At 34.0% G+C, this 24,186-nt stretch overlaps 1 protein-coding gene across 3 annotated transcripts in view; it reads left to right on the forward strand.

Moving 5' to 3' along the window:
• rabgap1l (RAB GTPase activating protein 1-like) overlaps nt 1–24,186 on the forward strand; it is a 151,108-nt gene that overhangs the window by 24,600 nt on the left and 102,322 nt on the right. For all 3 annotated transcript variants that reach the window (XR_015521873.1, XM_087304168.1, XM_087304169.1), the window contains exons 11-13: nt 3,220–3,346; nt 15,227–15,320; nt 15,436–15,586. Coding sequence is in view for 2 of the 3 variants with exons in the window: in XM_087304168.1 (XP_087160294.1) it covers nt 3,220–3,346; nt 15,227–15,320; nt 15,436–15,586 (372 nt within the window). In the remaining variant the exon portion in view is untranslated. The remainder of the gene's footprint in view (nt 1–3,219; nt 3,347–15,226; nt 15,321–15,435; nt 15,587–24,186) is intronic.

Genomic DNA, 24,186 nt, shown 5'->3' on the forward strand with positions numbered 1-24,186 from the left:
AGCTGTTGATATAGAATTGAACCAGATTTTGGTAAAAACCCAAACAATACAAACATAAAAATTAAACAAAACAAAAGTCTGTAAAAATAGTTGTATGTAATAACAATGAAATGACACTAGGAAAAGGTACTGAACTACTGAAATGTATTTAATACTTTATATAAAATGCTTTTTTTTAAAGATGGCAACTGAAAGACGCTTCTCATATGGAGAATGAAGTCTCATGCATTGCTCAGGAGCACTTTTTGTGTAAAAATCTTGATGGTTCTGTGGGTCTCGTCCATCAAATCTGATCTTTATTTTGTATTTTCTACTGGATTCAAGTCAGGTGATTGGCTGGGCCATTCCACAGCTTTATTTTCTTTCTCTGAAAACATATGTGCATATGTACTATATATGCATGTTTAAAAATTAATATTATAATATGCTGTTAATTTATACTCAAATATTGTCATGAAATATAAAGTTTTTGATAATATGTATATTGTGTTAGTAGAGTTTTATCAAATACTAGAATATTAATTGCTAATGAATTATTATTAATATTAGTTATTATTTAATTGTAGAAATTCAAAATAACAACTCTATTATAAATAAATACTGTGAAATCGTCCTTGCTTACAAAATTCTCAAATCATACAAGTCAAAATTGTATGTTTTAAAACTAGGGCTCCATCTGCAGTATATACTAGATGACATAAAAAGCTCTTTTGTAAAGAATTTGTTATCTAGATCAGGGGTGCCCAAGCCTTTTCTTATGAAGAGCCAAAAACCAAACGTGAACCAAACTAGTACAATCTAATGTACAATTACATGTTCTTCAATATATAAATTATTTTTTTTATTAAAGAGGCAAAAGGTATTAAAGAGGCAAAAGGTGTCTAAATGCTGTAAACTCCTCAAATTCTCACTGTCAAAAAGGATTAAAAATACAAATGATAGACAATTATGGTTAAACTCTGCAGTGACTCCTCAAACTTCATGTTTTGAATTGTCCAATCGACTATAATCCCAATTTACCATCAATGCTAAAACGATATATTGTGCAGCCCTATTTAAAACTATATTATCTATTTGGTCTTTAAATAAAGGAATATTCATCTAATGTGTTTGTGTATATATAAAATAAACATAAATATTGTATCTAAACAAATTATTTTTAAAAAAATACACCGGTAAAATCATTTGCTTAATCGTCATCACCCTCTTTTGTAGCCACCAGTTTTTGTCTGCACGTTAGCAGCTACACAAACCTGGAGGAAGGAAGTGTGCTTTGGTGAAGGGTGAACAGGAGCAGTAACTCCTGGAAGCTGTGAAGCGGCAAATGGAGGTTTTGTATAATTCGTGGCTTAATAAGAGGCCCGGCGCTCATTATCATGCTCAAGTAATTAGAGCTTGCAGCCTCCATCTCTGCCTGATTGCCTCCACAGTTATCTTATCGCGGAGAGAAAGAATGCCTGCGCTGTAGTTAAAAGCTAATTAAAAGATAATATTATGGCGTTAGCGATAGACCCAGCCCATTCTCTGCGTTATTTTATTATTTCCTATTTGTTTACGCTGCTCATTAGGCATGAGGAATTAGCGTGTAATTATGGCGGCTGTAAACATCATTCTTCGCCTGTAGTACAGTTGTGAATATGGAGACGGCGGTTTAACATGAGAGGTAGAAATGTTTTTTTTGTTGGTTTTGTAGGTGTCGTCGCTCTCACTGCTTGTTTAATTTTTTTCCCCGCGCGTGTAATTATGCATTTGCTATTTTCCCTGAAGCTGTAGCGAAGGTGAAGCTACCTTTGAATGCTGTGCTCTTTAAGGAACAGCCCTTCTCAATATGTCATATTCATATTTACATTAGCCAGTTTTTGTTATGTATCATGATTTACAGTTGAAGGCAAAATTATTATTGTTTACTCTTTTTCAAATATCTCATAATGTTGGAGCACATCTGATCATTACTGGAAGCTGATTCCAGCAGCAAGGGGTATGGTAGCTGAAGGCGGATTCACCCTGCTTTGACTGAACTCTTGGAATTTCTAGTTTATTTGATCCTAAAGATCTGAGTGATCTGTTGGGTTTGTATTCAGTGAGCATATTTGTAATTTATTGAGGTCCTAGGCCATTTAGTGATTTATATGGTGCATATGGTAATGCATTTTATTTTAATGTGTAATGTTACATTTTATGCATACGATATATATTCATAATAATTGTATTACCAATATGTAATTGTTTTTGTAATATTTATTTACCCATATGTAATTATTACCAATATTTAATTATTTTTATAATATTTTTGAGTAAATGTATGTATGTGTTTGTGATATATATATTTTTTTCATTTAATTAGTAAAAAAAACTTTCACTTGATCCTAATTATATTAATATTTATGTAAATATACATCGAAATATCCATTGTAGTGTTAATGTCATTTAAAATATTTATGTATTACTAATATAAAATATTAATAAATAAGGACATTTTAGTTTAGTATTTTAGTATATATATATATATATATATATATATATATATATATATATATATATAATAAAATGATAAATAATTAAATATTAGTTTTACATATACATTATTTAGACTTACTTTAAATACAGTAATATTTACTTCTATAATTTTGTACATATGAACAAAGTTGCAACTTAACGCTTATTATTAAATATATAATCTTGATTATTTATATGCATTTGTTTTTGTATGAATTAATGTAACAATCTGATAACTGACATTGCCAATTAAAAACAAATATATTATGTATTTGTTTATTAATTATCATTAGAATATATTCACAACAATACAAATACTAAATTAACAAAATAAACTTATAACTCCAGAACAAATTATAAATGTATATAATCATACATAAACTTGTAATACTTTTACTACTTTATATTATTATTTTATATTCATGTGTACTAATCGAAGTAATATTTATACAGTTGTTTTTTATTTTTATTTTGCACAAATCTATTTGTCCCACTAAATTTGTAAAAAACAAACATTTTTTTGTCATCCACTGAATGCTTTAAATTCTAGAGAGTAATTTGTATGTTTAATCTGTTTTTTTCTTTTATCCATTTATGTTTTACATTTTATACAGAGTTCAGTCTATATTAGCATATTTTGTTGTCTTTTCACTGCGTTCTGTGTTCTCAGACTTTTGCTGGATCTATTTGTTTGATGTTTAATCATGCTGTTGTATGTTTTAGGGCTCAGTGAAGGGCAGTCAGGACGATATGATGTATGAAGTGGTGAGTCTGGAGAAGCACTCAGAGTGTGGGTCTCAAGCTCGTGGCCGTCTGCAGTCCCCCACTGAGGAAGAGGAGCCAGAGGAAGGTACGCCTTATCCAAGTGCTTTTCTGTGTTTTGTGTTTGCTGCCATTTTGAGCTGAACTTCTTTAATGGAATCGTATCCTACACTTTTTTTGGTCACTTTTTTTTTCTGAGGTCCAGTTATAATATGCCACAGGTTTTTTTTTTATTATTTATTTGACCATTTTCACATTGTGTCTCAGCTCCATGAAATACAATATACGATATAGGCTTTTTACCGCTGTATCTTTAAGACTTTAATTTGAAGATGAGCTTTGATTTTACATGATACCATCAAGTGACAAGTAGCAGGTTAATATTGGAAGATTCATCCACAAATATGGAGATATATACACTTGAAGTCAGCATTATAAGTCCCCTGTATATATTTCCCCCCCAATTTGTGTTTAAGGGTAAGATTCGTTACAACACATTTCTAAACATAGTTTTAATAACTCTTTTCTAACTGATTTCTGTTGTCTTTGTCATGATGACAGTACATAATATTTTACTAGATATTTTTCAAGACACTAGTATTCAGTTGAATGAATGCTGGAAGTGCACCGCAAGTCACATGACCAACTGACTGATCAGCTTCAGCTTGAATGCAATATACACAATTAGGTACGACTAATTATCCCGGACAAACACCGAACACCCACCCACAGCAGTGCTTTGTAATTTTCTCTATAAATAAAACTTGTATCAGAGCGACAGCAATGTTTTGTCATCCTCTGAAAACCCCCGGTCCGCAGTAAAATTATTGAACGTTGACCGGTCCGCGGTGATAAAAAGGTTGTTGACCACTCCTGTAGACGATCATAAAAATATATTGCTTAAGGGGGCTAATAATATTGACCTTAAAATAGTTTTTTAAAAATTCTAAACTGCTTTTATTCTAGCCAAATTAAAATAAAAAAGACTATGATAGGAAATACTGTGAAATAAACCCTTGCTCTGTTAAGCATTAATTAGAAAAAAAAATCACAGATAATAATAATAAAAAAATAAAATAAATAAAATAAAATAAAATAAAATAAAAAATAAAATAAAACAAATAAAATAAAAATAAAAAATGGAAAAGTCCATCATACAATCACTTGCCCAGTTACTCTACTTTGCCTAATGAACTTCATTCACCTAGTTAAGACTGTACTATAAGCTGAATACTAGTATCTTGAAAAATATCTTGTAAAATTTTCTGTTCTTTCATCATGACAAAGATAAAATAAATCAATTATTAGAAATGAGTTATTAAAACTATGTTTAGAAATGTGTTAAAGAAAAATCTTCTCTCCGTAAGACAGAAAGTGGGGAAGAAATACAGAGGGGGCTAATAATTCTGACTTCAACTGTATATATTCATCCATCCAGAACCTTGAAATTCTAAATGATTCAATGTCCATGTGAGTTTGCAGACATGCGGATGTAGAAAGAACAGATTGCCTTGGCAGTGAAGCTGTCGCAGGACCATTTGTTTTTATGTTTTTGTTTTTTTTTTGCTGTAGATGTCAATGCTTGCACATCAAGTGAATCAGATCATCTGTCCAGTTTTTTTTCCGAAATTTTACATGATCAAAATTCACTCCCGTTGCATTTCCCCGCCTGTGGTTTGGCAGCACAAATCCATCGCAAGCTTTAATTTAGTCTCGGCCCGTAGCTCCAGGTGAAGTGTATGAGCCGTCTGTCTTTTTCTCGAAGCGGAGACGGCCTGTGTTTTTGACAGGGTGCCACTAGCCGGAGATGTGAAACCCTGGCGGCTTTCAAGTGCTTATCAGCGCCTGCTTTAGAAGAATGGATTCCAATTTGGTTAAGTGGTGTCGGCTCTCGGGCTCCATGTGCCGTCTGACCAGCTGGAACTGGATGTTTGGTTTTGTTTTCTTTTTTTTTTATAGTTCTGCTCAGCTGATTCTTCCACACAGCATGGAATAATATAGCAAGTAGAATGTTAAATATCACTTAATGCTCTATTCTGCACTGTCTACCAACTAGTGTCTATGAGCGATGCATTGCACTAACTCTTAGCACAACATTTTGCAAGTCTATTTATTTTTTTGACCGTTTTTGTTTTGTCAGCTTAAATTCAGATAACCCTGGAGATTTTTCCTTCTGTCAACTCTCTTATTTGATTCATCAATAATATTGAAATGAATGCAGTTTTACAACTTTATGGAGAAAAAAAAAACATTTGCCAACAAAACCTTTAATCTCCTAAAACAAAGCTAGATTAAATGCAATTAAATACCTTTTCTAAAACTCATTTGGCCTAATATATAGCTAACAATGGGTTGCTTTCAACTACGTAGTTCTGGTGACGAGTGAATTTCAGATAAATAAATAAATAAATAAATAAACAGGATAAGTTAATAAATAAAAAGGAAGCAGAGGAAAGTGTATTTTTTTGATTTCTACCATATTTCAAAGGAGATATAAATATAAAACAACCACATATGCTGGGCATGATCATTATATCATGAAGAGGGCCGAGTTTTCTACTAAACTAAAATACATTTGCCTGTCATCTAGGCGGTACATACTGTATAATTAGGCTAAATTAATTGTTTCTTCGGTGCACCGTGATGCAGACGCGGACAATAAGGTATCGGTTCAGTAATAATCATAACCGGTTATTATGTACTGACGTCATTTATCTCCTATGCGCCCTGTCGCGAGGGAGGTGAGCGCGAGTATTTACAACACTCAGTCAACTCAGGGCCGGTCCGTGGCATAGGCACCATAGGTAAATGCTAAGGGTGCTGTATATCCAGGGGGCACCAGAAAGGAGCGCAGTTCAGTTGGTTTTGTTTTCAGTATTCCTGACACAATTAGTTATAGACGGCAATAACTCAACCTCTTACCCTAAAAAGATCTAAAGTGTGTTTCCTACAAAAAGACAAAGCTGATTATGTTTCACAGCTGTCTTTCTTTTTTTTCCGCTCGACATTACGAGCACTGCTCCGTTTAAGCCCTCGCAATATGTGTTTAGCTGGGAGAGCTTGCGCTGAGAGGAGCTCTCAGTAAGGGACCGTCGGAAAAGTGCTTCTTTTTTTTAGTTTTTCTGCTCCGCTCAGTGCGAGCTCTCCCTGTTGCGAGGGCTTAAGTGTGTGTGCGCGCGCGTGTGTGTGTGTGTTTCTTTGGTGCTGTCTATGTTTGTGTATGTGTTTGAATGAGAGACAGTGTGGTACTGTGTGTCTGTGTTTATACAGACAGCTTGTTATAGCCTCCCCCCTAAAATATAACACTCTATATGAAAAGCATTGTCAATGCACTGTGATGCACCGAGAAATCGAATTGAACTGAATCGAAGGCATGATAATCGTAACCGAACCGTGAGACCAGTATAGGTTCACACCTCTATCTTTAAATATCTAAAGCAAAGCTAATAAAAAAAGATTGTCAAATTGTACATTTATTATCTTTTATGACTGAGAAAAACTATGGAAGCATATGAGAAGGAAAATAATTTTTTTATTAATTTCATTGAATGATTATCTAACTGGTCATAACGAGAATGCATTTTAAAGCCACTTTAGCTCAACATTCATCACATTGTTGATTGAAATTGGATTTAAGAAGGTGAAAATTCATTTAACGCATCGTTGCTATACCTTTGGCTAAGAATGCATTTTGAAATTTTCTATGACATTGAAAGTTTATTTTAGTACTATTTCTACTTGTATGTTACACACGTTAAATCAATGTCAATTTATAATAACTTATAGAGCCTTTCAATTTGTATGTAATTGAGATGACAAAAGAAAACCTTTGCTGGAAATGGTAAATGTAAATTATATCTTTTAATTTTGTACCAGATTCTACATATGTCACAGAGAATGCAAATTTAAATAAAAAATTACATTTACATTTTACGTAGTGCATTGCAGTTTTGCATATTACATTTAGGCCTGTCACAATAATCAATATATTGACTTATCGCACAACACATAGACATGATCTCAATCATTTTTGGTGTTGCAATATATATCGCCTGTACATAAAAACCAATTCTAGCAATGTTTTAGCTGATTATGCAACCTCTTTGTCTCTATTAGATGTGTCAGTGTCAATGTGGTTAAAAAACACTGTAGTATTTACTATAAATTACTATAGTATTTTTTCATGTGGGTGTCTGACAACTGAAAATAGATCTGATAGCAGATATCATGCCTCTTAAACTTTTTATCTTGCACTTTTTGTGTTATCATTTATTGTTATTCATTTAGAATATGCGTTTTACATTCTGATTCCAATGTCTAATAATTAAATAGTTTAAATGACTATAATTTAATGAAATATTCTATTCTACTTGTTCTTTGAAAGAGTGTACTAGCATTGTGATGATATTATATTGTCATTCTGACATTAAATAATGAGTGGCATAAAAATGGTCTTAAAATTACAATAATATCATTTATCGCAATATATTTTGCTGCAATATATCGTACAACAAAAAACTGATATCGTGACAGAACGTATTACATTTCAAAATGACTTTTGCTACTCATATGGTTCCATACAAAACTCAGCGCCACATTTTAAATGCATTCTCTGTGGTTTTATTATTATTTTTTGTTATTTTTAATCTTTAACTTGAAAGGGGTTTTCAATTAGCAATTGAAAACTTAAGATTACCTGAAATGGCCACTTATTTATCGTCGTGCATACTTCATTTTTTCACCACCAACATGTTTTCCACCTACAACTGCGTTTAATAAATCAAAGCTTGTCAAGAGTCTAGCTTTTCTGTGGACCTTTTCAAAATGAATAAATGGTTGCTTTTTTTATTCAGCCGTCCTCATCGAATCTCATCTTTTGCTCTGTGCAATTTGTTTCAAGTCTTGATTTCTGTGCTGTACAAGTAAAGTCATTGTTGTTTTTGGAAGCGTTCGCCCTCGCCAGCTTTCTGAGATCTATTGGGGAGGCAGATGGAAAAGAAGATTCATCCGCCCACATCTGCTACCGAAGCGCCATGTCACCTTGCGACAGAGACTCTCTCTGCTCAAGGCTGGTCTCTCTCTCTCTCTCTCTCTCCCTATCTCAATCTCTCTCCTTGCAACGTTGCCAAGGTACTAGTGCAGTAAATGTAAAAAGAAGCCCTTTTAAAGCATTTGAGAAGAAACCACTGTGTTCCAAACCTCACATCGGGATTGTAAAACGTATAGCATTTGTGGCTCTCACTGGAGGTCAAGAAAAGATTGTAAATGGACCCATAATCTTTTCCCGACTTTCATCATTTTTGTTCTTCATGTATGCTTTGATTTGTTAAAACAAATTCTTGCCATTATTAGTGTATATTTGAGGTTAACCATTAACTGTCAGTTCCATTTTTTTTAATAAAGGCATGAAAATATGATATTCAGCTTACATTTTTGTTAATCTGAGATTTAAGCTTAGTCTTAGGCTTATTTTAAAAAAAGATGCTTGTCAGATTGAATAAAAAAAATGTAGATTACAAAAGTTAAGTTTTCAATAAAATTTAGCTTGGACACAGTACTAAGCATCACCACCAGATGACTTATGAGGCGTTCGCACCAGACTCGACTTGCGTGAATAGATTGCATGAACATTTAAGTTTAGTCGCTGCATTCGTGCATCAAATTCCCTTCACGATAGATGCGGATTCGCATTACGGCAGGTGTTTCTGTCTGCATAGTTTTGTTGCTAATGGTTGACTTGGATTTTATTGACAGAGTAGCTGTGCTTTATGTGCTTTAGCAAGGCTGAAAAACAGCTTAGATTTGTTTGGCTCCATAGCTGGGACCATCAGATCCTTTAGAGGTGCACTTAGCTTGGTGAGTTCAACTGCTGTTCAACTGCAACTGCTTTAGAAGCTGCTCCTGGATGATAAACACCTTCAGCAGTACTTTGACTGAGACAGTCCCAGTTTGATGAGTGTGTCTCGGCAGGAGAATTTCCACTCAGGACACCAACTACATCATAATCACGCCCCATACAAGAGCAAGCTCCTGATTAGTTAACTTTGTGCGAATGTTCGACAATAAGGCGAAAGTTCATGATTTTTCAACTTGCACGCGTCAAAATGTGTCAAACACCCAAAACGTTTAATTTATCTCCAGTTATTTGTGCAAATAGTTCCGCAGTTCCGTTTTTTTATTGACTTAACATGTAAATCACTCACGCTTGATGCTTCATCCACGTCTGGTGTGAGTGTACCATCGCAGTATCAATTGGTGACCTTATAAGGGCTCCCACTATTTCTTTGAAAGTTTTTTTTACAACATTTATAAAGTAGACATCAGATTCAAAAGTAGTATGGACAGTTTGGTGGAATTTGATTATTTGAATTTAGCCTCTTAAAAACTGCATTGATAAAGCAGGATGTGTGTTACAGTTGACACTGCATCACAAACTGAGAGTCTTTTGGTTCTTTTTCCTTACATTGAATCATGAAAACATGTTCAGACTATTGCTTTTTAAAAATATAGAATTATTATTTTTTTTTACATGTGGATTGCTGTAGCAAAGTAATATTTTATGACTCCTAAGTATCCTTGTCACAAATTAATAGATAACTGTGGCTCAGTAATATCTATCCATGTATAATTATTAAACAAACAAATACATTTAAATAAATAGAATGCAAAAAAAAAAAATAGTTTAAAGCAAGGTTGTTCAGATGATGGCTGAAAAGATTAGACTTTTAGCCACAGCAAGAGAAGTTGAACATTCCAGATCTGTGATCATTTGTAATAATTGCTGTTTTCCATTTTTCACATTGTGTTTTCCACAAAATAAAGGGTTTTATATACATTTTCAGCATGTAAAAGCCCCTAACTAAAGTCCCTTCAAATTTTGAACAATAAATATTGCATTATTTCTCCTCAAAAAATCCCCACCACTGTATTTCCAATCATGGTGCTTTTTTCTTCTGTAGTTGTTGCAACAAAACGCATTGCTGTTAATTTGCCTCCAAATAGCCATGTTGTGGGTGCCGATTTTGAGATATGGACTTGGAGAGCAGAGTGTCTGCCGGTCGGCTCTTAATGACCTTTGCAGACATTAAGTCCAAGACATTTCCTTTATCACCTCAAGGCGTGACAGTAATCTTGGCAGTCCGCGGCCTTGACTAATGCAGGTGCGTGTGCTATATAACTCACTCCAGTCTTCTGGATGCTGCAAGGATGCTTCTGTAATTTTGTCTGAACACTGTTTCATGGGAGTCGTGCAGCATCCTAACATGCCACCCTGCAGGGAGTGATGTTTGCCTGCAGTATACACACACTGGTGGTCAGCGGTGTCGAGATGTATCTAGAGACTCAGGGCGAATACTGTCACCAGGGGGTTAAGACTTGAGATCTGAGTGTGACTTGTAAACAGAACTACACCATTCTCGGTCTGCTCCTTCTTGCACATTGATTGCATAATGTTATTTTAACCCCTTGCTTGCTGCCTAGTTTTTGTGTACACCTTTCTGAAATTGGCATCGGGTCTGAACTCCATTGCAGCTTTTAATAGCGAAGAACCATCCATGATCTCAAAGACGACAAAGATTTTTGTGAGCAACACAGTTTTTCTATCCTCTTGTGTGGGTGTGAGTGATTTTTCAACTTCGCAATCGAAGAGTATACATTACAAGGCTAACATATTTAACTGTACACAAGACAGAGATGAAGAAAAATAAGCACACAATGTGAGCATGATTGATGGAACCGCTGCTATTTTGTTTGTTTTCACTCTCTGGACCTCTATTTAGGGATCACACTTGGCTCCTATGTGGTCAAAAGTGACAGAAGCTTTGAGATGTGTCTTTATCATTTCTTATGATGGTTATTTTGACTGTGTAACAATGCATTGCTGATACTTTGTGCAGGTATTTTTTTATTGTATTTTTGTCTCTTTCTCAGTATGTTACATGGCAGTGTTCTTAAAAATAGAAAAGCTTTGAAAAGTGATGCATGTAGTAGTTTTCGTGCTCTCAAAGCACAACTTTATAACGAATTAAACTTTTTGGTTTTTAATCAGTAGTTCTTAGTACGTATCAAACAGGGCTTGACTTTCTTGACTTTTTTGATCACCAGCCAGTGTGGCTAGTAGTTTTCCAACATTACTAGCCACTCGCCATTTTCACTAGCCACAATTTTGTTGCTGGGAAAATGTATTTTATATCCATGAATACGACTTTGACATGCTAAAATTACTTGATTTAGATTTTTTTTGGAATGTTCACATGCCTCCTCATTCATTTAACTTTTTGTCTATGTCGTGTATGAGCTTGCTCAGTGAGCATGAGCACATGGATCCTGGTTTCATAGTGTTGTATTGCAATTAGTTTTTATTTCACATGACTTTTCACAGCTCAAAGGATTTACAAAATTTATCTCTAACCACACTAAAAATAAATAAATAATTATTTATTATTCACCAATTTTAAATAATGTGTCAAAACAAACAAAACATAGCTGTATACTATACTTTTGATTTAACAAAACATTTCTTAAAAAGAAACTGTTGACACTAGTTAACTACATATAAATGGGAAGTTAATATTCTATATCCTGTTCAAATAATGGTTAAAGCGAAAGCAACCGGTGCTGCTCACAAAAAGACCAATATGGAGCTCTTGAAAGCAGCAGGACTGACTGTGCATGAACAACTTTTAGTCTATTTTATTTGAAAGAGAATTGATCACACCAGTTGTGTTTCCAGGCACGGTTGTTTCAAGCAAGAAAACGGGAGTGTGCACGCGTTTTAAACAGTCGTGCGCATCACATCAGCTGTTGGCGCGGGTGATTATCCTCTCATTCGGTATTCAACCGGCTTTCTTTTGCCTGCTCGAACAAAATTATATTTGTCAGTCATGCTGCTTCTCAATTCTAAGAACGCATTTGCACGAATATTGAGCCGTCCTTATTGGGCTGTGCAATTAATCGAAAATCCGATTTCGATTTTGGCTTTTAACGATTATGACCATAATCGAGATAAACGATTATTCCATCACGTACCGCTCCCTTTCCAGTTGTACACGTGTGAAAACTCTTTGCCTCTGCAAAGCTCAGTTCCACGTGAAAATGACTAAAAGCATGTGCTGTAATGTAACTTTTGCAGCACGGGATGCGCATCATTCATATTTTTAAAAGCGCCAAAGAGCACGTGCTGTTGTGTGTGTGCGCGCAGTGCTTAGCCTCGGACAGGTAGAATGTGTGTGTGTGTTTGCGCGCGTTCCGCGCTTAGCCTCGGACAGCAGAGCGCACACATAAATCTAACGCAATCTTAATGTGAGCGCTTTAATGGTCAAATACATGCACATTTGTGTCAGAGCGCGGTGTTTATTGATTATTCATATTAATTATTTGTGTAATAAACTAACAAGTTGAGAATTAAAAGACATGCGAAAGAGAAACCATATCAGAGCCGCACTATTCTTAAAGTGACAGCGTGCGATATTCCTGCCGACTGTCTTATCATTAATTAATAATAAAATCAAAAATACAGTGAAGATGCTTAAAGCAGAGTTTAAACATAACATATTTATTAACTCATTTCTATTAACTGATTTCTTTTATCTTTGCTATGATGACAGCACATTATATTTTACTAGATGTTTTTCAAGATACTAGTATTCAGCTTAAAGTGACATTCAAAGGCTTAATTAGGGTAAATAGACAAGTCATTGTATAACAGTAGTTTATTCTGCACACAATTAAACATATATATTGCTTAAAGGGGCTAATGATATTGAGCTATTAAAATAGGTTTCAAAATATTCAAACCTGCTTTTATTCTAGCTGAAATGAAACAAATAAGCCTTTCTCCAGAAGAAAAAAATATTATAGGAAATACTGTAAAAAAAAAAAAAACCTCTGTTAAACATAATTTGGGAAATAATTATATATAAAAATAACTTCATAGGAGGTCGAAAAATTTTGACTTCAACTGTTAATTGTTTTGAATAATCGTGATTACAATTATGACCAAAATAATCGTGATTATGATTTTTCCCATAATCGAGCAGCCCAAATCCTTATTGTCGAACCGTCCTTGTAAGAAAACTACAATTTAAAAATAATTTTCAACCAGCCAAAGTGGCTAGTGGAGGTGGCTGTCTAGCCCGTCAGAGCTAAAATCTACTCGCATTTGGCAGGTTGGCGGGTGTTAATGTAAAGCCCTGGTATCAACTAACCAATGTCTTATAATTTCAGTAAACTAGGTTTTATGGACCCTTTTCACAAGACTGTTATGACGCGTTTAACGGTCAACAAGTTTTTGTATTCAATTGAATAACTTTAATTAATTTAGTTTTAATAAATATTTTTAATATAACATATGAACATTTTATATGCATTTATATATGTATTATATCATCTTTGTGTTTGTAATGCAGCGTCTTTGGGCAAGACAGTAAATTTGACGTTGTTCTCTCTTACGCCTGCCATTATCAGTTTCACACAGTTTTATTTCCCCTTGTTTTGAAGGTTTTGATAACACCATCGTGGAGTTTTTCTTTTATTATTTCAGCAAATATAATTGTACCTTTTTTCCCATTCCCATTTACTGCACTTGGCTTCCACTACTAAGAAACCCGAAAATGTAAAAAGAGTTGCGAAAAGAAAATGTTTTGAGAAATCACTGGATCTGTGTAATAGCATAAAGTCCACATGCAGGTTCACTGTGATCACACAACAGTGGTGAATCACTGAAAAGCTTTCATAGCTTTTACTTGATCTCGAATCAGTTTTATGAGCTTGTAGATATTTGGTAAAATAAAAAGGAATTTTAGTTAATAGATTCTTGTTGTCCTGTTTAGCAGAGGCCACAATAGATAAACGATATAAGCCCTTTAAATTGATCAAGCAACAAGTAATTTTTTTTTTGCTACTTGTTCAAACTACATAAGTAAAATGAGCTAAAACAACACAATTTTAGACTTTTTGGGAACAACTTAATTGTTTTGTTAAATTCACTTAAATTTGTTAAGTTTGCTCAATAGAGTTGTGCTTGGACAAAAATGAATGCTTTTGGTTTTGTTGTTTTGAAGTTTTGAAAAGCTTTGTTTCTCACATCTCTAGCATATAGATGAAAAACAAAGACAAAGTTGTCTAAACGATCGCCGTTCATAACATTCTGCTAAATCAACTAAACATGCTAGATTAGGCCAGTTGGTGGAAACAAAAAAAAAAAAAAAGAAACCCTAGACGAGCAGACGTGTGGTCTTTAGTCCACTATTGTTGTTTTGGGTGTCAGGCACGATGACACTGTTTTTAGAATCATGTTTTTGTACTTTCTAAAAACATACAACTTTAAAAACTTGTTTTCGGCATGTTTGCATAGGACAGTACATATTTAAAAGAAGTGAAGTTAAAATGAGAAAGGAAGATGGGATCAGAATGCCACCATCAAAGTTGTGCTACATATGTAGGTTAGGGTTGTCAAAAGGGTTGAGTCCGGTAACAATCAGATTCGGTACAATAATTTTGTTCAAGGAAATTAAGTGTTTCAAAGCTGTGAAGATCAGTCGATCCATTAGCGTTTTGCTCAAATGTCAACTTGTAGACAGACCAGTGTCCCTGTATCTGTTTGCGCACTTGGCGAACAGCAGTGAAGAGGGGTAAACCAATGACTTTAACGGCCAATCACAGTCATTTCTGTCGAGCACAGGAACACAATGGCCTATCTGCAGTGTTTAAGAACGCATCAAATTTGAAATTGACATTTAACATTTCACTACTGATTGGTACTGAATGCATTTGAAAACACCAATGTCGCTACACTGACAAACAAATTTGTACTTTTAAACCCCTTGTCAGAAGTTAATGATATTAGGCCCCCCAAAATAGTTTTTGTATAAATTATTGGCCAACGAACACCCCCTCATGATCATTTTTCTTTTTATCATTATCAAAACAAGATGTTAGCATACATTGATCCTTGTCTCCCGCTTTACAGATAGCGACAGTGAGATCTCAAGTGGGACAGGCGATGTGTCAAAGGACTGTCCCGAGAAGATTCTGGAGTCCTGGGGAGGAATCCTCAACAGATGGTAAGGCCTTCTGACACATTTAAAGTTTGCCGTACGGCCGGTCCGTATTGAACACGACTGCAGAAAACAAACTCTGTTGTGCTGCAGTGACACCATCTTGTCATCCTCCTGTCAGGCAGGGAAACCTGTTGACGCGACCCAAGGGTCTGTCTGCTCTGGTGAAGCCTGGGATCCCGGAGGCCTTACGAGCTGAAGTCTGGCAGCTCCTGTCTGGCTGCCACAACGATCAGGCCCTGCTAGAGCAATACCGCATCCTCATCACCAAGGTAAGAGATGACAGCCATTACTTTGTGCCTCTAGCATGAATGCTGCTCACACATTTATGGATTTTTTTTGTGTTTATTGTTAAAATGTCCTGCACTTTTGACAATTTGAGCAAAGAAGGATCCATTTATTGTCATTTTCAATGGAAGGGCACTGTATGGAGCTAAATCTTTAGTTGAGAGTAGGCCCACACAAAGTCTGTGCTAGCAGAAATCGGTAAATTTGAGCCCATCATTCATTCTATATGTTTACTTGTATAAATGTGTGTAAAATGTTTATTTATTTTATTGTCAGGAACTTAATTGAAAAATGTGCTGTTTTTATTATTTATGTATAATGCAATTTGCAAAGTAGTATATTCTTTCTTTTAGTGTACTGAATCATATCAGACCCCCTAGTTTTTCACGTTTTTTCTTGTGATTTTTAGGTGATAAAATTGACTGATTTTTGTTTCGATAATTCCCAGAAATTTGCGGACAAATATTCAATATATGTAAATATTAAAATAAAAAAATTGATATATAACCTTATTTACCATATTAGGTAGCCTACTATGTTTGGTGTGCGATTACAATGACACAAAAGCTTCTTTATTTTGGTTTCTTGTCAACACAAGATCTGAAACGGTAGGTATTAAGCCAAAGGAAGGCTGTATAATATTTATGCACAGACTTTTTTCCTCTCAGATTTCGCTCCCCGAGCATTCGACATGTACCTCACTCAGAAGGTGAGTTAGGGCTTCCGCTACCAAAATACACCTAAAACACGGATTGCCGTAAAACTCATCTAAGGGAAGCATTTTGGTTTGCTCTAGTTAACTGCAGGGAAAGAGTTCAACGAAATCACTTCTCGATTTCATGACCATCATAATACCAGCCATACAAATAATGTCCTTCAATTCGGTCAAGTCTAGTCGCCGCAATGCTTGAACCAGACTCCTGTAAGCTGCTTGCTGTTCTGTCTGTTCCATTGCATCGGTTTTTAGATGTTTGCTCGCTTTATTTTGCAGTCTGAAGCACGTCAAATGCACAAAACGCCAAATTTGCACCACAGGATGTCTAATCGCATCTTTGTATTGACTTCACATGTAAATCACTTGCGCTTCATTCGCTCTGCTCAGGCTGCATAACATCCCCGCCCCCATGTAATGTAATGCTTGTGAGGGCGCAGGCGCTGTGCAACATCTGTAAGTCATGTAAAACATTTACTGCAAACTGAAATAAAATATCATTTGATTATATGGTTTGCAATTTGATGTTTTATATGATTATTTACATCTTTTTGCGATTAATTTGCATTTAATTGAGAATTTTGCTAGGTCGTAAAAATATTTAACTTTTTGTTGATTTTGCTTTGGATTCAGTGATCGCGAAATCGCAAAAAACTAGGGGGGTTCTCTTTACATGCTGTCACATGATGAACGAACGACTCAAAAAAAAAAATTTAAAAAAAATAAATGACTCGAAAGGTGAACTAATCATGGGTGTTTTCCAGCTCAGACTTTGTGCATTGGTTAAGCTTATATGGGACTGTAAGTGTCAGATAAACGAACGACTAAAAATTTGGTAACATGCCCCACAAATGGTGATCAGAGTTAATCATAGACTAAACACCACCAGGTAAACAATAAAGGATTATTTTCTGTTTCTTGGTATAGTAGCATTCTAATTATTACATGTTTGCAGTTCAACGTTTGGGTTAGTTGTAGATGTGTTTTGAAGCATCTTGTTTTGGCAAATTCGAATGAAATGACTCGAAAAAAGATTTGTTCATTTCAACGAACTGAGGTCCGAGTCAGTAAAATGATCTGAACTTCCCATCAATAAAATGAAACAGCCATGGCTGTGGTGAGTTGGCAACAATGTGTCTAATATTAAACTATTTCTCTTATCAGAAAACAATAAACACAATTGTCCCAGATGCAGCATTGTATTTAATTTTAGCAAATATGAACAAAACATTGAGAAAACACCTCCACCTTCCCCTGAGTCCTCCCCCTTTAAAACTGGCCACTACTGAGAGCTTGCTGTATTTCAATGTATTTTCTAAGTTAGAGAATCACCCTAAGTGCTGTGGCTAACTGTGGCTAGTCCTGGCATTCTGTTCGCTGAGACACACATTTCTAAAGGACACATTTGTATGTCAGTGGCAGTTTTTTTTTTTGAGCATTTTATAGAATATCTTGTTTTAGGAAGAAAGAAATTCTAGTTTAGTACCGCTTGAATATGCGTAAATAGTGAGGTGATTTTAATTTTTGTGTGAACTATTCTTTTAAAGTAAGGATGGAGATTGCTTTGGACTTAAAAACTCACTTTTGGTGATGAAATGCAGCCATCTGAAGAACAGAGGGACTCTGTGTGCGTTTTCAAGGGTAAAATTGATGATCTTTACTTGCAAGTTTCCGTTTTGTCAGCAGGGATGAGCCTTTGTAGTCTAGCAGGCTGTTTATTTACTAAACATCTATTCTACCCGTATTGATGCTTCGCTCAGATGTTTGTATGACCCTGCAAACTTGTGGAAATTAGTAGTTCGCCGAATGTTTTTAGCAATGCTGAGAGCGCATCTAATTGCTTATTCAGAAAGCCGCGTCATGGCCAATTCCAGCATTTGCAGCTCAGCTCCAGATCTAAGACGACTGATTATCTGGGATTGGGTTGTGCTGTTTTTGCAAGCTGCAGCTTTTTTGGCATGTTTGAGAAATGATTTCTTTCATGTTGTTCTTGCGGTCAGACTGGTTCTCGTGCCAAGCGTGGTCAGTGACTGGAACGTTCCCACACTGAACCAGCAACTGTTGACTTTATGAGTGCCATTATGAGTTTGAGTGTGGTATTTAGCCACTAATTTGGCAAGAAGGGATTTTAAGTAATCCACATTTCAGCTATAAAGATTGTTGATGTTCTTATTCTAAATATAGCTGCTCCTTTTAAAACAATTCAGCTTGGTTTTATTTATTGTTCGTTTTTCGTCCTTCATTCAATTTCAGTTTGTTTTCAATTGGTATTCTGTTTATATATGTTAATTATATGATTTAATAATCATATACATTAATGTTTCTTTTTGCTTTTAGTGATGTAAACGTGCAAACATATAGTGATTAAATCTTATTTTCTGTATTTATTAAATATTTGAATGGTTTGACAACAGTAATTCTCTATGATAAACAATATAAGATGCTTGATTTAACTTTATTTTTACTTATTACTTGATATTTTATTTATGACTTTTTTAAGTACTAAACAGAACGAAAAAACTTTTATGCAATCTATAATACTTTTTATACAAATGACAACAAAAAATACAGATTAAAAAAAAAAAAAATTAATAAAACAAAAAATAATAATAATTAAAATAAAAAAGCACCAGTCCATCCAAACATGCATCATCAGGATTTTACATTTAAATGTAACTTTAAATAAATGTAAATGCAGACACATTAATAAAGTAGTATTATTAAATATGTTATTAACACTTAATATAAGTAACTTTTGTAAATTGACAACTAAAGTTTGGGCGATTATGTAAATTCTATAATAATTGTTAATAGTATAATGAAGTACGTAGTGTAGAATATATTATACGGTTGCAGTCAGAATTATTAGCCCCCCTTTGAATTTTTTTTATTATTATTAATTATTTATTTTTTATTATTTAAATGTTTCACAAATGATGTGTATCAGAGCAAGGAAATGTTCACAGTATGTCTGATAATATTTTTTTCTTATGGAAATAGTCTTATTTTTTTATTTCAGCTAGAATAAAAGCAGTTTTTAATTTTCTAAAAAAACATTTTAATGTCAAAATTATTAGCCCCCTTAAGCTATTTTTTTCCAGATAGTCTACAGAACAAACCATTGTTATACAATAACACTTTAAGCTGTATAGAATTGTCCTGAAAAGTATCTAGTCAAATATTATTTACTGTCATCATGACAAAGATAAAATAAATCAGTTATTGGAAATGAAATATTAAAACTATAATGTTTAGAAATGTGTTGAAAAAATCTTCTCTCCATTAAACAGAAATTGGGTAAAAAATAAACAGGGGGGCTAATAATTCAGGGAGGCTAAAAATTCTGACTTCAACTGTACATGTAGACTGTGTTTTACTTTTGATTGTGGTTTTAATGTATTTAAAACAATTTCTGTTTAAAGTACACATTGGATAACATTTAATAATAATAATAATAATAATAATAATAATAATAATAATAATAATAATAATTATTATTATTATTATTATTATTAATATAAATTATTATTATTATTAATAATAATAATTATTATTATTATACATTTTAAAATATTTAAACATTAAAATAGAATTATAAAAAAACAGGTAGTTCATAACCCTGTTAAAATATATAAAAACATGTAAACATTCATTTATCGTAAATGTTCAAGAGAGCTAGAAAACAATAGTTAATAAAAAAGTGAATAAAATTAACTTGAGCAAAATGTTGCACAAATGTGATACAAAATAAATGTCATGAAAAAAATGTATATGGCAAAAATATGTTTGTTTGCTTGATGGTTTAATAAACATCTCATTTCCAGAAAATTAGAGTTTTTTTTTACATCTTAGGTCTTAAAGGGTTAAATGTTATTTATTATTATTTATAGATTTAAAAAATATTTTAAAAATTAATTATTATAATATAATTAATACTGTATATAAATAAGACAACAAAAATACGATTTTGACAATTGCGTAGATTATGTAAGATTGTAAAATATATGTACTTTTTATGGTATAAATGTTAGGGCGAATCTAGGTAATTTTGCAACCATCAGCAGCTTATAACCTTAGACTCCCCTAGAATTTTGTTACCAACTTGGCTAAAATAAAAAAACAAAATACTAACCAGCTTTCAGTGCATGTCCTCGTCTTGACCTGCCACATTCAATTTAGTGTTTGGTCAGTGCTTGAAGACCCCCTACTCGCCCAGCCTAGACCCCCGGTGTTGAAAACATGCAAACAACCTTACTACAACACTGTAGTAAGCAAGAGACCTTTTTGTGGTCTCATGTCAGTATTTTTAGGCTTTTCTTTATGTGCAAGCCGATAATCATTGCTTTAGGAGCAACTCCTGAAATACAGCTCTGTAATCAATGGCAGGCAATGAGAATGATGGCAAACGGGAGCCATAAAACACCTCGGCTGTGCAAGAGAGTGTCAAATGCAGTGTGGCATGAAGACAGAGAACGAATGAATAAAGTAGAAAGAATAAAAGGAAAGACTTCACAGTGTCTCCTGTGTCTTGGTGTGCCTTAAGAATTGAAGTATGCGCCAAATATAGTTTATTCATTTAAAAAGTATTCGCCACCTCAGGTTATGTTGATTTGAGTTTTGGTGCTTTTAATATAAAATGAAAACACACAGAGGCTTGTGCTTTGTAATGTCTGTGTTAATAATTGTTGCATATTTTATGTCAAGGTTAAAGGGATAGTTGATCCACAAATGAACTCCCCCTCCACCTTCAAGTTTTTTTCTTCTGCTGAACACAAAAGAATATTCGTCCATTCATTCATTTTTTTCTTCGGGGCTAGTCATTTATTTATTAGGGATCACCACAGTGGAATGAACCGCCACTATTCCGCAACCCAGTACTGGGAAACACCCATAAACCCTTTCATTAAAACAGCCATACACTACGGCCAATTCTGTTAACTAAATTCACCTGTACCACATCTCTTTGGACTGTGGAGGAAATTCACCCGAACATGGGGAGAAGATTCAAACTCCACACAGAAATGCCAACTGACCCAGCCAGGACTCAAACCAGCGACCTTCTTGCTTTGGGGCTACTGTGCTAACCACTGAACCACCGTGCCACCCACAAAAGAATATACTTTTTAAAAACTATTGACATCCATAGTAGGAAATAAATAAAATACCATGAAAGTCAGTGGCTACAGTTTCCCAGCATTCTTCAAAATACCTTCTTTTGTATTCAGCAGAGTAAATGAAAACAGAAATGTTCATGTTTGTTTGGTTGAATTATTAATTTTCAACCAAATAATTGCTTAAGTAAATGAGCTGGCTTGAAGTTATTTTTCTTCTGGTATCACATCAGTCGTTTTCTCGTCTTTAATGGTGTCTGGCTATATGTTGTTGTAACTCTCTCTCGAGTATGCATTGTCCTTGCTGTGGATCGATGAAAATTCAGCCCGTGTGGTGTTTCTAAGAGCGTGAAACTGACATTTTCGCAACCTTTTCTTCTCTGATGCATGAGGGATCAAGCAGAGGTGCTACTCTCTTGAGTCAAGGGCTTAAAACATGTTTGTTAAAAAAAAAAAAAGCTTGGTGAATCAGACAAAAAGAAGGTTGTTTTATTCTAGATTCAACACATATCTATTTTATATTTTACACATTTATAATAATTGCCAAGTATGTGAATAGTATCTTTAGATAGTTTATGTGAAACTGAGTTTCTATTAACAGCTAGAGAATATATAATGTTGTTAAATAGATTTCTTTTTGTTTGAAAATTTACTTTCTTTGAAATCACAGCTTTCAGTTAACACAGGAGGAAGAGTTGGGGTTACAAGGGTATATTTAGAAAATATTTAATTAGACTGACAAAGGCGATAGGAATAGCTTTAATAATTGATTCAAATTATATTATATTCTGTACAAAAATAATAATATGAAATAATACCTTTATTGCTATTAATTAATTGGGATACTGACAAAATAAAATGTGTAACTTTAAAAAAAAAAAAAAGTTGACTCAACTCAAAATTGTAAGGGACCTTGCTGCAGAGCTATTTTGAGTTGACTCGACTTTCAACTCAATTACTGCTCTTGACTCGATTTAATTTGAGTAAACTCAAATGTCCTGAAGCTGGTTGCCTTAATTTTAAGTTGGGTCAATTTTTTTTACAGTGTGTTTTTAAAAAAAGATGTAAAAAGTTGTATGTTTACTTGCAATACATGTTTTAATACCCTGTTTTGTTCACCATTTGTTTATTATAAGTCTGACAAAATCAAACATTTGCATATTTTAACAAATGACGTGTTTTACATTCACTGTAGAACCAAAAAGTTAAGGTAACTCAAACCATTTGATTAAACTAATGGCAACAAACCATTTAAATTCAAAAACTAATCCTAATGAGTACTGTGAACTTACTCCAATTGAGTAAAGGAAGAAATTTGAGCACTGTAAAACCCAATGAATAAACAGAACCCAAACCAAGTGAGTACTGTAAATCTGAATAAGTTAAAGCAACTTAAACCATTTGAGGGAACCAGTTGCTACAAACCATTTGAGTTGTTAAACTAATCTATATGAATAGTGTAAACCTTATTCCATTTAGGTTGAAGTAATGAGGTATTTAATTAATTCATTATCTTCAACTTTAAGTTTAAAACTCTTTTCAAATGAGTAGACTTAACTTTCAGTAAATTGAGTTAACTACACTCATTTCATTTGATAAAGTTTGTTAAAGTTTTTACAGTGTAAATAATCACCACTTGCATGTTAGAAAGTCTTGTGCAAACATAATGGTAAAACACTGTACTTATCTGCTGAGACACATGAAACTCTAGGCTGAACTTAATAGTTTGATTACAAGATTGTAACCGTGCATGAAACATCCCAAACGTCTCATGCAAAGAAGCCTCCTTTTTAGCCATTTAGACAAACCACCGGTCCACATCCAGAGCTTTGTATTAATAAAAAAATTTTTTCGCCAATCCGCTGTTCCACCACCTTCTATTTCAAACAGCTTGTGGGATTGATTATGTAGTCTTCACAAGCCTCCATAAGTAGATTACAGTCTTTATGGAGCATGTAATGAAATCTTTGATGGCGGATTGTTTTAATACCATGTTTTGTGCATATTCTGGATTTGTAAGAGCCGTTCTGTTTTTCTGGTGGTTTATATGCAATGTTGTTTGATTTTTAAATCCTGTTAAAGCTAAAAATTAAGCTGCACAAGTTATAAAAAAGATTACTTTGGTTGTTTATTTGTCCTTTATTTTACTGGCGTATTCTTACTGAAATATAAAATCTCTTCTTTCGGGAAGTCCTGGCCAAAGAAGTAGCACCGACAGTTTCAGGGGAAAAAATGTAATTACAACACATAAAAGCAAATAATGCCTTGCAACTATTGAGTGTTACTGTATGGGTGACCCTGAACAGGCTTGCATATACACTGCAAACAATACCCGTACTTGGTATGCGTAATGCATGCTAGAAATTTGCAATAAATGTCATTCTCGCTGAAATAAGAAAGCCGTAAAAGGACGTACACACATTACATCTTCTGCACATTCACGTTCATCATTTTACATGTAGGCAAGCACTTGCAAATAGAAAGAGTAAACCGTGAACCTTACCCTTTCTATGCATTTAAGGCCCCTTAATCAACAGCAGGACATCCCAGATCCTATTCTTGCTTCTTGGCATGCAGCTGTTTGTCACAAAAAGACTACAAAATTAGCTTAAGCTTAGGTCGACCACCGTTCAATGCTGCATACTGTCATTTTGTGTCATGTTTCTTGTGATGAAGGATGCTATATTTGTGACAAGAGTCAAAAAAATCGGTATGCTACGATTTATATTTTGTTACTTTTGACTATTGAAACGGAAATAAA

The sequence above is a fragment of the Danio rerio genome, chromosome 22 (genome assembly GCF_052040795.2).
Source record: "Danio rerio strain M-AB ecotype USA chromosome 22, GRCz13ab, whole genome shotgun sequence".
NCBI lineage: Eukaryota > Metazoa > Chordata > Actinopteri > Cypriniformes > Danionidae > Danio > Danio rerio.